Genomic DNA, 14,788 nt, shown 5'->3' with positions numbered 1-14,788 from the left:
TGTGCATTAGACGGGAAAGCAATGTAACTTTATGACAGATGCATCAAACTGGGCTTCCCACTGTCCCCAGAGACCCGGAAATCAGCAACACGGAAAACCCCCATGGAGGAATGGGATTAAGAGGGGGGTGAGCGAAGCAGAGACCCCCCTGGAGGAATTATACTGAGAGAGGGGTGAGGGGGACACTAAAGCCCATGTCCCTCCCCTAATTGGGCTCTGACTTACAGGGATCTTGTTGGCCCTCAGCAGAGAGCCCACTGCTTGCAGACACCGAGCAAAGGTCCTTACATTGGTAATATATGACTGAAAACAGGCATTACATTGAAGAGTGAATGTAAGGTCTTACTGAGATTATTGCCGGTGAATCCTGACACTGTCATCGAGGAATTTGACCCCATTGGGAAGAAACATTCTATTGATGGAAAAACCTGGTTATTCTGTATTTTCATTGAGTCAGCTTATCTCATATTTGGGCACAAAATGTTACTGAACCTGGACCTGACCAATTGAGCACCCCAGATCATAACACTTCCCCCACAGGCACCCCAGATCATAGCACTGCCCCCACAGATACCCCAGATCATAACACTGCCCCCACAGGCACCACAGATGATAACACTGCCCCCACAGGCACCCCAGATCATAACAATGCCCCCACAGGCACCACAGATTATAACACTGCCCCCACAGGCACCACAGATGATAACACTGCCCCCACAGGCACCCCAGATCATAACAATGCCCCCACAGATACCCCAGATCATAACACTGCCCCCACAAGCACCACACATGATAACACTGCCCCCACAGGCACCTCAGATCATAACAATGCCCCCACAGATACCCCAGATCATAACACTGCCCTCACAGACTCCAAAGATCATAACACTGCCCTCACAGACTCCAAAGATCATAACACTGCCCCCACAGACTCCCCAGATTATAACACTGCCCCCACAGATACCCCAGATCATACCACTGCCCCCACAGGTACCCCAGATTATAACACTGCCCCCACAGATACCCCAGATCATATGCCCCCACAGATACCCCAGATCATACCACTGCCCCCACAGGTACCCCAGATTATAACACTGCCCCCACAGATACCCCAGATCATAACACTGCCCCCACAGGCACCCTAGATCATAACACTGCCCTCACAGGCACCCCAGATCATATCCCCAGATCTTTATTTTAGTTTGCCACCATGTGGTCAGTTGCACTTTTGAGGCTACTGATGGAAGAATATTCTCCTACCGTATGTTGAATGTTGAGGGATTCTCTATTATCACTATATATATGGTTCTGAGTCAAAACAAATAAATTGAACCAAATGATAAAAACTTCAACTTTAAAAGAAATGTGTTTTTTTTTTATTTTTTCACATTTCACATTTTTTCCTTTTTAACATGCCCATAGGAAACAATAAAATAAGTCTCTGCTGTATAAATGCCCCATTCCAGTCCTTGCTGGGATCTGTACCCCTCCATACTGACCTCAACCACTTCATTTCACATGACTTTGACTTCAAAGGGGTCATTAAACCTATAAACCTATTTAATGCAATCGGCCCAAAAGCTGTATTGAATCTTGGACAAAATATCACTGAATTGACTCTCTCTATTCCTTATAACACACAGAAAATGATCCTGCAGTAAAAGGAAATATAAACCTGAACTAAAAGACATTTATACGCTATAAGCATTTATTATTTTTTTTTTTTTTTAAATAATTTTATATATTTTTTATTTTACCTGTTTTCATTACTTTCTCCATTTCAAGTTCTTGAATTTCTGCAGTCTCTGATCAGCCTCTTCCTGTCCACATGCACTCCAGTAATGGCTGCATGGCTTTCCTCATGGGTGGATTTCCTGATGTTGACAACGGTGAGCCTGTAGGTGAAATCAACCACTTGTAGTCACCATTGGAATCACATGCAACAGGAGGGACTAAACAAGGACGTCAGTAGGGTCACCAGGGATTTTTCTAATATAAACTGAAGATATTGGAAGTTACTTTTACAGTTTATTAATTATATATATATATATATATATATATATATACAAAATGATATAAATATGTCACAAATATAAGGGCTTATTCATACTGGACAGAGAAAAATCCCAGCACAATGAGCAGCCTATCACACAGCGGTGCTTTGATGTGCATTGTTCTGCATTGCACCCCAATGCATGTTATATACATTGCTGCCCATTAAATTAATGTATGTTTGTGCGTACACATGTGCATTATCAGAACAAATCAACAGACTAAATCTTTCTTGCCTATACATTATTGAGCCGGGCCATTTAAGCCAATGGAGACAATGAAATGCTGAACGTTCCCCTGTGACTGTGGCTAAATCGAGGATTTCAGTGTTGGTGTTCCAATCCTTTCCCTGGAATACACAGAACACCAAACTCTGGAAAATGAGTTGTCTGATCTTCATGTTCATCCAATGGTTTCACTACGTACATCACTGACCAGGGTGAGCTTAGGTATCACGGTAAGGGGGAACCACAGAAATTTTCCATAGCTGAATTTACCATGGCCTATTTTCTTATTACCTTTTACACAATTGTTGACAAACTTGAAACTGAGATGAAAAGAAGAGGCTTATACAAAGAAAAAAAATTATTTTCCAAGTGATGTGCCAAATATTCTTCTTCTACTAACATTGAAAAGTATTCTCAGTGCTGTCACAAGCTGATTGATGCTTACCCAGAGGACTTCAAGAGTCATTTCTCAGCCGAGCTTCAGCAGTTTCATTCATATATGCGCCATACGTTCAGTGCAACAAAAAATGTTTAAACAAGATTCAGTCATGCTGAACTTTATAAAATAATTGTGGAAGACAATATTGAGTGTGCCTGCCCAAATGTAGACAATGGCTTTGGTATATTTTTAACATTATTGGTCACAAATTGTTTAGCTGAGCGTTCATTTTCTCAGTTGAAGTTTATTAAAAATCCCATCAGAACAACGATGCAACAAGGCAGGCTGGATGCCTTATCTCTATTACCTATAGAAGCAAATTTGTTACATAAGATTAGTTTTGAGGAAACTTTTCAAATATAAATAAACTGGAAGTATACAAAAATAAACATTGCTTTCCATCTTACTGTAAGTTTTGTTTAATTTCGATAAATAAAATTTTATTTTATGGTTTATTACCATTTATATTTTGAATTACATATATATGGGGGCACCAAAATCTTAGTGCTTAGGGCCTCTAAGGGTCTTAATCTGGCCCTGTCACTGACCCAAACAAGCATGCAGCAGGTGAAGGATTTTCTCACTTGTTAGGGTTCAGAAGTCATGCAGTCATTACATTAAGGAAACAGATGAAAGGTTTTATGAAGGGAGCCATCAGAATGTAATGAGAAAATCTGCTGTCAGAACCATAAGCTGGGTTTGTTCATAAGACTTTTATTTCATTTTAAAAATATAACCAGTGGGAAAACATCTCATCTTCAATGACAGAATAAAAATACAGATGGCACACAGAGGACAGAGAGAGGAAGACGACGACCCCCAAGAAAAAGACCAAGGAAGGACTGGAGACACATTCAACTTAAGGGGGGAACCCAGTCCAGACCCAATGAATGTGTTGCCTGTCATGCCGATCCTAACTATGTTGTAATATAAATTATCTGATAAGCTCAACAGTGCTGGAATCTGAGGATCAAAATGACAGCCAGGCATGTCACGTCACCAGAACATTAAAAGCCATTTTCTTCTCTTATGATAGGTTTGATGTCCTGTAAACCCCTACCAACCGCTAATTGAAACTGACCCTGGAAGCATTTATTTTAGATGCACAGCCTGTCCCGTGGATGATGCCATTTAAATCAATGGCTGTTGTGCACATGAGCAGTAGGGTGGAGTCTGAGCTAACGTGGCATGAGCAAGGCAGTTTAGACCCCGCCCTTCCATTCCCACTGTTGTAAGCACTGCGCTGGCCATGTTCTATCAGATTTTGCTGCCTAATGTTACCCCCTAACCAGTGCCAAACACCACCTGCTCCCTAACTAAAGCTCCACTTTTAAGTTGCCATGATCACACATGCGCAATGTCAGCTTTGGCAGAGAAATTAAGCAATCCCGGCTTAAGCTGCGTACACACCTGCAATTTTTCTCGTTGGAAAGGATCTTTCACGATCCTTTCCAACGAGAAAAGACTGCACGATGCATGAACGATGCTGTACATACATCACCGTTCATGCTCTATGGAGAGGGGAGGGGGAGAGCGACGGAGCGGCACCCTGCTGCGCGCTCTCCCCTTCCCTTTCATTAGGATCGGTCGTCGTCCATTGTCCATGGATCCGCCAGGACGGTCGTCGGACGATGGACGACGACCGACTGTACACACGGCAGATTTTCGCCCGATAATTGGCGGATACCGATTATCGGGCGAGAAAAATTTGCCGTGTGTACGCAGCTTTACTTTGTGTGTGCTTGGGATAAATGAACTTTCATGCACCTGCATTCTGCACAGCAAGTTGGTCGAGGGGTCATCTCCAGGAAGAAGATGGCAGCACCCTGCAATTGAACGTGGACAGGTGAGACATGCGGGTTTAGTCCCACTCTGACCCTTCCTGATTCGTAACCTACCCAAAACCAAAGCCTTGACTTTTACCTATCAGTTTCCAGGTGTCAAAATCCGCTAGAACACTGGCTATTCTGCGAGAAGATGTTATATAATCACTTAGGCCTATCACTGCCCGCTGTTAGGGGTGCAATTCACGGATTGGGGGGAGCTCCGTACACAGACATTCAACACACACAGCTCTCCCGTATACAGCTGCAGATTTTACATTTGGAAGACATGAAATTGCTGCAATAATGCGCCCGCAGCAAGAGGGGACAGGAAATCCAAAATGCTGAAAAAAATAAATACAGCAGTCTGTGAATTTTAAAAACGCTGGAATTCCATTAGACAAGGCAAGCAAATGGCTTTTTATATGCGAGTCTGGAAGACGCAGAACACTCAGCGTGACATCACTACAAGGGAACATTCAGAACACAAATTCACAAAGACCCCAAAGAAAAGCCGAATAACGGAAACATGGCGACGGCGCAATGGCATCTTGACCGGGAATATTGCATAGGTCAGCACAGCTCAGCCTCGGAGCATTCATCACCGTTCAATATCCGTCTGTGGAACATTCACTGCAACGAGTGAGAGGAGCCAGAACACAGCGCATCTTCCTGGTAGTTTATTGGATAAAATATCACCAACTGGTCGGTAAATCAGGCTGCACCCACCTAGGGCCTCAAGGGACCTGCAGGCTCTTTAAATTTTCATAACCCTGCACCTACATTTTTTAAATGCACTTATAAATTCAACATACCTACCTCCCCTACAGAACCTGTGCTGTTCATTTCTGGCATCATTGGGAATTGTCTATAGCCGCCGGATGGTGGGGCCCCAGATCTTGCACATATAAAGATCCAGATCTAGCACCAGGCAGATTATGGGATGTCGCAGGATTTGCAGCTTGTGTTGAATCCTGCAGCCTCCTGCAATATGTGACACGAGGGGTGTGTGTGTGGGGGGGGTTTCCGGGATCCACCTGTCAATCACGCTCACCTGGCTAAGAAAAAGGAGACACACAAAAACAAAACAAAAAAGGGTCTCTTTCCTAGTATATGTGTAAAAGCGACCGGCTAAAAAGGAGATGTGCAGGTTTTTGGGTCACTGGCAGGAAGTCGCCCCTAAGAGAGGCAATGGATATCTGACAACCTTGCTTCATTAATCTCATCTGTTGTCACCAGGACAGGAAGTGAGAGGTGCCAACCCAGCTCGATTACAGCTTACTCTCTCTTCTGTCTAGGGTCTCCCTTTATGGCAATAGAAATGTGTAAATCCACAGACTAGGCCTCTGTACTGATCTTTTTGGGAGTTTGGATTCAGAGAGGACCAGCATGACATGATATTTTCAAAGGGACGATCAGCTATGGCTTCATTGCTTTATGGACAAGGGTTTCCCAACAGACATAATTGCCATGACTAAAATTAATACCGTTATCTGGAAAAAATCTAAATTGCCCCAACCTGGGGTTGCCTGGATACAGCTGAGGCCTGGCGACCCTCCAAACCAGGTTGGGAGTTGTAAACAATGGTGATGTAATAGGTGGGCGGGGATTCTGCTAGTCAACAAGGAGGTTTAAAGCCACAGGCTATGCCTCAGCCACGCCCTTGCCAACTGAAGCTCCACCTTTAGTCTCCTAGGAGACAACTTGACTATTATTTACAACTCCTAACCTGGCTTATAGGGGTGCTAGGCCGCAGCAGGCGGATCTCTGTATTCCGACAACCCAGGGAGGCAGGAAAATGAAATTGCCCCTTTTATCATCTCTGTCAGTGCTGCTGAACTCCAAATGCTATTTTACCGTCTGCACCATGGCTTTAAGACTGTGACTACAGAAAACAATGTGTGTCAGAACATCAGGGTAGCTAGCATGTGACAGGGTGACAACGCAGCAGCAAAGTTGGGCAATAAATACAGTATGTTGTCACCATCTAATAAAAGCCTTCATGGCAGAACCATCGAGGAAGAGGAGGCTTCCATGTCTGACCTGTTCAGGTTACAGGCTGCCCAGGGAGCTCACAAATGTCTGACACATGACTGCCTGTAGTCAGATTCACTTTAAAGAGTCCCCTGTCAACACTTTACATACATTTCCTCAATACCCATACAATCTGGTGACAGGTTCTCTTTAAACATGTAATACATTGACAGTCCAGGGTTGCATGCCTTCTGTGTCTCATTAGGTTTAATGAAACGGGGGGGGCAACTTCCACCAAGGCTGCGGTAGATGGAAGGACTTCACTTAAAGGGGACACATGGCATTGACCCTATCTGACCGGAATGTTCCGATCTCTATAAACTGGCCGCTTACACCCAAAAAGCCGCAGCTATGAAGAGAAACAAATTCTTCAATTTCTATACTTTTATTAAAAAATAATCGTGTTTAATAAAAAAATTACAGAATTATTCTAATAATGTTTATTTCTATTGCTTTCTCATCATCACCCCACCCATCACGGCACTGACAATACATTAACGCTTGGCTCACCACCAGTGGGGCAGAGCTGGGAACTCACAGGTGGGAGATAAAGGGGGCAAATAAACCAACTTCCTCCTACAAACCCCATTTATAGGTGGAAGTTTCCCTCCATGACTACAGGATAGAAGACAGCAGGATTTGGCAAGAGACTCTGAAGACCTTGTAAGAATCTAAAACGATTGTTGGCCACACATGTTGCAATCTTTTATTACAGTCTGATTTTCTTTATATTTTTAGGCATTGTTGTTACACACAGCTTTAAAGAGACCCTGTCACAAGGAATATACCCCCTCCACAGCTGACGTTTAGGGATCATGTGACTTTTTCCTATTCTCTAGCCACTGTTGACATCATGGCTCCCGGTAAGCTGGAATATTGGGAAATTTGCATTGACGGAATAGTTGTTGGGGGTAGCTGTGATGCAAAGGGTACCCAAGTCAATGGGCAGGATTTTAGTAGAGTCCATGATTTTGCTGTGAATAGGTAAGGTGACAGGGTCTCTTGTGCAATTAAAGGGTGAATGTGCGTGTAGATTAACTGGCGGACAACCAATTCAGGTTGTACAATCCTTTTGTATAGGAGAATTGCATATAATAAACTTGCATTTAATTCCTACTTTATATGATGGACGTCCATATTTACCATCCATCCTACAAATCACAAACCGTGTAATGCGATTGCAGAGTGTGTGGCCAGCTAAAGAGTTGTGACAATTCAGCACCACTAAGGGGGCAGATCAGACATGGCCGTGACATGTGTGCGTTGGTGTTCCAGGGTGCCCAAATTCTGCCCTGGGTGCAGCCTGATTTAGCTGCCGAGCAGCCATGTTGTTCTATGAAAGGCACCTGCTTCTTCCTGTTTGGCAGCCGTGTGTGTACAGAGGACAGAAGACGTCGGGGAATTTCCATTGAGCCGCCATGAGTGATGTAATGAAGACATGACGGAGGTCCGCCGGCGGGGTCTGCTGGCAGAAGGGAGATGATGATTGGATGGTCGGGTTAGAAGAATCCCACCTCGGACAGGTAGGTGTTGGCCTCCAATAGCAGCGCCTTGGTGTAAACCCTGACAGTGTAGTAGAAGGTGAGGAAGTCCTGGGTGCTGAAAAAGGTGTCAGCCAGAGCAAAACCCAGCGTGGAGGGGATGAACCCTCGGCCATACTCCACCATCCACGTTCCAGCGCTCCATTGGACGGATGTGGCTTCTCCCACCTCATGCACAATGGTGTCACCTGCAAAGCGAGAAAACAGAGAGAATGGGGCATTTAGGTTGTATAAGGATAGTGGGATACAGACATTATTATAAACTGTAATCAGGATTTATGTTCTAAAGCTGCGTACACACTTGCAATTTTTGTCGTTGGAAAGGATCTTTCACGATCCTTTCCAACGACAAGGGACTGCACGATGCATGAACGGTGCTGTACATACAGCACCGTTCATGCTCTATGGAGAGGGGAGGGGGGAGAGCGACGGAGCGGCACCCAGCTGCGCACTCTTCCCTTCCCTTTCATTATGATCGGCTGTCGTCCATCGTCCGTGGATCCGGCAGATCGGTCGTCCGGACGATGGACGACACCGACTGTACACACGGAAGATTTTAAATAAAAATCTGCCGTGTGTACGTAGCTTTAGAGAAGAGGAAGCCATTCATTTAATCAGAGGCAAACATTGGGCCTGAAACAGAACAAATAAAAGAGGATTTGTCCTTTAAGTATTCATGGACAGATATAGATGGGAACCTACTATGTCTTGTCTTGTATAATCTTACTTTGCATCACCCTGCCCCTTAGTCTTATTAGAACTGTACAATAGGGGAAATAGAGAAAAAAAAAAAAAAGTTTTTTTAGGCAAACATATTATGGTGACAAATTTTAAACAGATTCAACAAAAGTGGTGACCATAATAGGATACGATGACATTAAGTCTTATTGTCTACATCCCGACAGTGTTTGTGGGGTTTATTGAGATTCAAGACTAAATTAAATTATCCTTATCAATAAGTCCATAATCCCACTTAGGGGATAAATTGAGACGCTTGTCACGTTTCGCATTTTCTAGGCTTTCTAATGGAATCTGAGACTGTATGTGCTAGACTGCGTCCCAGATTTGGAGTTATAATTTGCTTTACAACAAGCAGGGATTTTTCAATGGCTATTTCAGTGGTGAAAGGAGAATGGTTGCTTTTTAATGAAAGATTTGGGGTGCCTGGGGGAGCAGCTTAAGCTGACTAGTAACTGAGGTTGCTGGATTTGAGTTCCCCTGAACCTTGGCACAGTGAAAGCTTTTTTCCTGTAACTCGACCATGCAGCCAATTTTGTTCAGATACCTCCTGATGGAGCATCTTGAACTAGCAACACTACTTGTTTGCCTGGATTTCAGCTGAAGTGGCTTTCAGTTTTTTGCAACTTGAAAAATTTCCAGGCAGGTATGGGTGCAATTTTGGTTTGTCTATGTGACTGTGGCTTTGGTGACAATGAAACCCCTAACTTTCCTCTTTGGTGTTTGAACACTACTGACATGTTTTTAAATCCTTTTCCTGATTTCTACAATTTACCAACCTTTTCTCACAGGTCCATGGACAGTTGTTTTGTTTCCTCCCATGGCTCTGAATAAATATATACATAGACATTGATTACTTGTCTACCCATTACCCATGTGCGACTCCTCCTGTCTATACTATCAGCCTCAATATTCAAGGGGAATGTGATCAGCCCATTCAGGTGCTTTCAGTTATCATTAGGATTTAAAATGGCTTACATAATGATGTGATATTACATTGATTTATCCGAGCACACTTCCTAAATAAAAAGAAATAATTCTTAGTAATAAGTCCGATTTTCCCCAATAGCCAAATTTCACAAATTCTGCCAGGAAATGAAAACTTGGAAGCACAACCAACCCATCCCTGGCACACTTCTGAGGTAAAGAACTCAAAAATAAAGCATTCCACTTTATTATTATTACACAGTATTTATATAGCGCAACATATTAAGCAGAGCTGTACAAAGTCCATAGTCATGTCACTAGCTGTCCCTCAAAAGAGCTCACAATCTAATCTCCCTACCATGGTCATATGTCATTATCACAGTGTAAGGTCAATTTTGGAGGAAGCCAATTAAACTGCATGTTTATGGAAAGTGGGAGGAAACCAGAGTACCCAGAGGAAACCCACACAAACATGGGGAAACGCTGCAAACTCCATGCAGATAGTGTCCTGGCCGAGAATCCAACCTGGTATCCAGTGCTGTGCTAACCTCTGAGCCACCATGCTGCACAAGTACACGCTCCTACCTGGATAAAATATTTCACTCTTCGTCGTTCCTTCTTTCCACTGACGGAACGTTCCGGACAGGATGGTGTCTGAGATCTCCGCCCAGTAACGTCCTGTAAAACAGAGGCAACAGATTTAGTCTATGTTACCCCTAACAAACTTTTATCAAGTGAATATACCAAAAAGGGGTTTTGTAAATAAAACTATTCTATTAAAAACTTCTTGTGCTGCACCAGTTCAATTGTTCTAAAGGACCACAGAATCCCACCCATCTATACTATGGAAAATAGGAGAGGGAGGGGGGGCTCCTATTTTTCCTGTACTAGTATCATCTGATTAGATTTACAATTGATGGACACAAATTATTACGTTTCATAATAATAAATTATTCAAGTAAAATAAAGATCTGAAACCTAATTATATTTTATTCACAAGGCGTCAAAATATTACCAGTGCTGTACAACTAAAACAATTGCAAAGAACAGAATACAAACAGCTCAAGGAACCCCTGGCAACTTCTAGAGGAAACCCAGGAACCATGGAACCCTGGCTGGGAATGGCTGCTCTGGAAGTATTTTAGGTGAGAGATTATGAGAGTGCCAGGAGTTGGGTGGATTTTGGGGACAGGATGGGACATATTGCAAAGGTAGCAAGTGCAAGAACTAATTATTCTGTATGTGGGGGGGAGTGAAAGAAAGCAGAGCCAAGGTGCCACCAAGGTGGTGGGCCTGTAGGATGGGGAACATGACTGCACCATGGACTGATGGAGAGATGTCGGAAAGTGGTGAGGAAGGGTGGATCATCAGCTCAGTTTGCCCCGGTTGAGTTTCAGGTACCTCCTTGTCACCCGTGAACAGACAGGTTACATTGGACAGCAAGAGAAGCAGCAAAACATTATTTCCCACACCGACAACCAAAGCTGAGAATACCCTTGGGTCACCCATGTAGTCTACTCTCACTTGGGGACACCAACTTTGATATCTGGTTCATGGTTCAGTGAATTGAAAAGTTTTGCAAGCTCTGAAAATCATTTACCCCCACCCCGCTGGTAAGGCAAGTCCTCACTGAGAAGACCTGGACATTCTCAGCAATTTTCAAACCTGGGATATCAGGTTTTAGTGACATCATTCAGAGAGCTCCCCATGTGATAACCTTCCCATATAGCTGGCGTACCTGCAGCTTTCCATATCACAGGCTGAGAATGCAGCATACTACCTGTCCCCTCCCCCATACACTTTGATAAGGTACTGTCATGGTGCCCTTATCTGGGCTGACCTCCTAATCTATCTCAGAGGTGCAGAGTCAGCACGGCCCTGAACTTATTGTGCAAATAGTGAAAGTGCAAAGAAGCCGCAAGTTGCGGGAAGGTTTCAGGGCTGTGACAACGTCAGCAGTGTCATCACCACAAAGAGACCGGCAAATCACAGGAGGCTGAGCGACGATCGAGATGTGTGCAGATATGTGCAGTACAGTCCGGATCAATACTCAACACGTGTAAAGGAAAGGGGAGGGATTCAGTTCAGATTTTGGGTACAGAATGAAGTGTTAGAATTCTGGTAAAGCTTTTATCCTTGCTGGTGTATCTGATAAAAGTGAATTTCTGGGCAAAATGAATGATACACACAATGCAGCGTCAATGTCTATTCACATGGGAGAGTTGTCATTGCTTAGCCTTTAATTACCATCACTGGGGCACCTATTGAAATGCTGCTCCCAGGTCAATGCAAATAAATGAACATTGGGCTATGTAGAATACTCGCTCCCCCTACCACATGCTTTGGTATCTTCCAATGGATAGCAAATCCTGTCCCAATGTATAAACTGCAGGAAGAAACCAAAGCATGCAGCAGGGGAGGTTTACACGTCCAAGAGTTGATTAGTTGCAGCAGACAGGGAGAAGCATTTTATTAAATAGATCCGTGAAAGTGATAATACATAGATTCACCTCTTTCACAGGAATTCTTCTGTGTGGGTTTCACCCAGCATCATCTCTAAAGCAGTGCTGGATCAGTAATCTGTACATAAGGTGACAGTGTGTGCTTTGTGTTATAGTGCAAGAGGAGGAAGCAGTGCCATCCGGCATCACCAACCTGAGTGCCCGCCGGTGTCCACCGCTGTGCCAAATAGCAGCACATACTCAGTGAGGGAGGCGTGCAGGAGGCACATGGAGCCCATCCACCCGCCGGCATTCACAAACACCCACTGCAGGTCCTCGTCTGGCAGGATGTGCCCGGGGTGCTTCTTCCGCAGCTCGATGATCATCTTGGAGAAGGCGACTTCATAATCCAGACCTGGGCAAGAGAAAGGAATGAGATGGGGGGAGGGGTGATGAAATGCCCCCTGCTACACCAACTACTTAACAGTGTTTTCTCTGCTGCCCACCACACCCCAAAACAGTGTACCCCCTTTTCAGCCTTTTACTGCCCCCCTGCCTTCTCCTATGACCCAACTGTACGACCCCAACTATACCGCATATATTGCCAACCACTGCAGTGCCCCCTTCCTGCTCCTCCAACCACAATGTCTGCCTTTCCTGCTACCACCACATTGCACTATGCCCCTCTTCCCAACATCACTGGGCCCTCTTCTACCCCTCCGCACACTGCTGCCCCCTCTTCTACTCCAAGGCACACCGCTGCCCCCTCTTCCACCCCTCCGTACACTGCTGCCCCCTCTTCTACCCCTCCGCACACCGCTGCCCCCTCTTCTACCCCCTCTTCTACCCACTGGCATATCGTTGCGTCCTCTTCTACCCCGCTGCACACTGTTGCCCCCTCTTCTACCCCTCCGCACACCGCTGCCCCCTCTTCTACCCCTCCGCACACCGCTGCCCCCTCTTCTACCCCTCCGCACACTGCTGCCCACTCTTCTACCCCTCCGCACACCGCTGCCCACTCTTCTACCCCTCCGCACACCGCTGCCCCCTCTTCTACCCCTCCGCACACTGCTGCCCACTCTTCTACCCCTCCGCACACCATTGCACCCTCCTCTACCCCCTGGCACATCACTGCCCCCTCTTCCACCCCAAGGCACACCGCTGACCCCTTTTCTACCCCGCCGCACACCTTTGCCCCCTCTTCTACCCCTCCGCACACCGCTGCCCCTTCTACCCCTCCGCACACTGCTTCCCACTCTTCTACCCACTGGCATATTGTTGCGTCCTCTTCTACCCCGCTGCACACCGTTGCCCCCTCTTCTACCCCGCTGCACACCGTTGCCCCCTCTTCTACCCCTCCACACACCGCTTACCCCCTTTTTTACCCCTTTGGCCCTTCCTAAAAGAATGCCCCCTCCCCCATGATCCCTAGATATAAGATGAGGGCTGGCATGCAGTGACCCGCTGGTGGGCGTGGCTCCCGGTACATGTCAGGTGTATGGGGTGTCTCTGGGTGTTTACCTGCGTGTTCCCGTGCCAAGGCAGAGATCTCCTCCCGGGTGAAGGTGTACGTTTTGCTCATCAGCCATTGGCGGACCAGGGCAAGCATGACCCCAATCACCGCCACTAGCACGGCGGCCCTCACCGCCCGGGACCCGCAGCAGCCCAGCATGGCGAAAAGACAAGAATAAGCGAACAGACCGGGTGAACGTACTGCTTCCTACTGCCGCAGGGAGACGCCCACCCGGCTCAGCCAATGAAAAGACAGCTGTCGCTCCGTCAGCCAATCCCCGGGAAGAAGAGGCGGGCAGAATGTCTGCGCAAACAGCGACACCCAGCGACCGAAGCTAGGGTACTGCAACGTTCTGCTCCTGGATCCATGGAATACCACCTGACCCAATGGCCAAAATAATGGAAACCCCAAAATTAGTACCCTGAAAGAGCTGCTTTAGTCATAAATAGATTGGTTTATTTAAAGTGATTGAAGCTCAGTACTTTCCACAGGGATTTGCTTTAATTGCATTACAGCAATCTGCACATAGACCAATCAAATATTCCCAATGAAAACTTTTGGTAGCATAATCAAACAATCAACAATTGAAGCTGCATGCAAACTGTGGAGATTGGGCCAATTAAAGTGATTGTAATGCGTTGCAACTAGATGTTCCATTTTTTACTGTGCACCAATGCGTGACACCAAGGTGACATGGCACCTGATTGGTCATTTGACAAATGTTTACTGAATTCATGGCACCTGATTGGTCATACTGCTCATGTGGGCCCATAAGACAAAGGCCTGTCTGGGAGCTCACTGCATGACTACATTCAAGCAGCAAGGCAGCGTTGTCACCCTGATTGATGATTTGTACCTTCAGGTGCTCGCTATGCTGCAGACTGGACTGGAAACAATAATAATAGATGTATACATTGTATGTCCTCTGGGGAGTGAGAATGGATGGACAATCAGGAGATAAAACATTTTCTGTAAATCGCCTGGGAAGGAAATAAAACTGTTCTCCTTTCCCACCTATGTCCCCTTGAGGAGATTTTTCTTCACTTCCTGTCC

The 14,788-nt window shown here is 45.5% G+C and overlaps 1 protein-coding gene across 1 annotated transcript; it reads right to left on the bottom strand.

Moving 5' to 3' along the window:
- Nucleotides 1–3,412: 3,412 nt before the first annotated feature.
- SIGMAR1 (sigma non-opioid intracellular receptor 1) lies at nt 3,413–13,962 on the bottom strand. Its single transcript, XM_072413598.1, has 4 exons — nt 13,744–13,962; nt 12,437–12,637; nt 10,367–10,459; nt 3,413–8,304 (listed from the first exon to the last, which is right to left on the bottom strand). Exons 1-4 carry the CDS (start codon nt 13,892–13,894, stop codon nt 8,075–8,077), a joined length of 675 nt encoding a protein of 224 aa, XP_072269699.1. The 5' UTR covers nt 13,895–13,962; the 3' UTR covers nt 3,413–8,074.
- Between the last annotated feature and the right edge of the window lie 826 nt (nt 13,963–14,788).

The sequence above is a fragment of the Pyxicephalus adspersus genome, chromosome 6 (genome assembly GCF_032062135.1).
Source record: "Pyxicephalus adspersus chromosome 6, UCB_Pads_2.0, whole genome shotgun sequence".
Lineage (NCBI taxonomy): Eukaryota > Metazoa > Chordata > Amphibia > Anura > Pyxicephalidae > Pyxicephalus > Pyxicephalus adspersus.
This window is presented reverse-complemented; position numbering and strand designations above follow the sequence as displayed.

Bases quoted from the DNA above. Each gene is read 5' to 3' on its own strand.
- SIGMAR1 (XM_072413598.1), bottom strand. From the start codon at position 13,894: ATGCTGGGCTGCTGCGGGTCCCGGGCGGTGAGGGCCGCCGTGCTAGTG. The intron at 12,638-13,743 runs GTAAACACCCAG...TCTCTTGCCCAG, and splicing joins CTTGGCACGGGAACACGCAG to GTCTGGATTATGAAGTCGCC. The intron at 8,305-10,366 runs GTAGGAGCGTGT...CTCGCTTTGCAG, and splicing joins GAGTGAAATATTTTATCCAG to GTGACACCATTGTGCATGAG.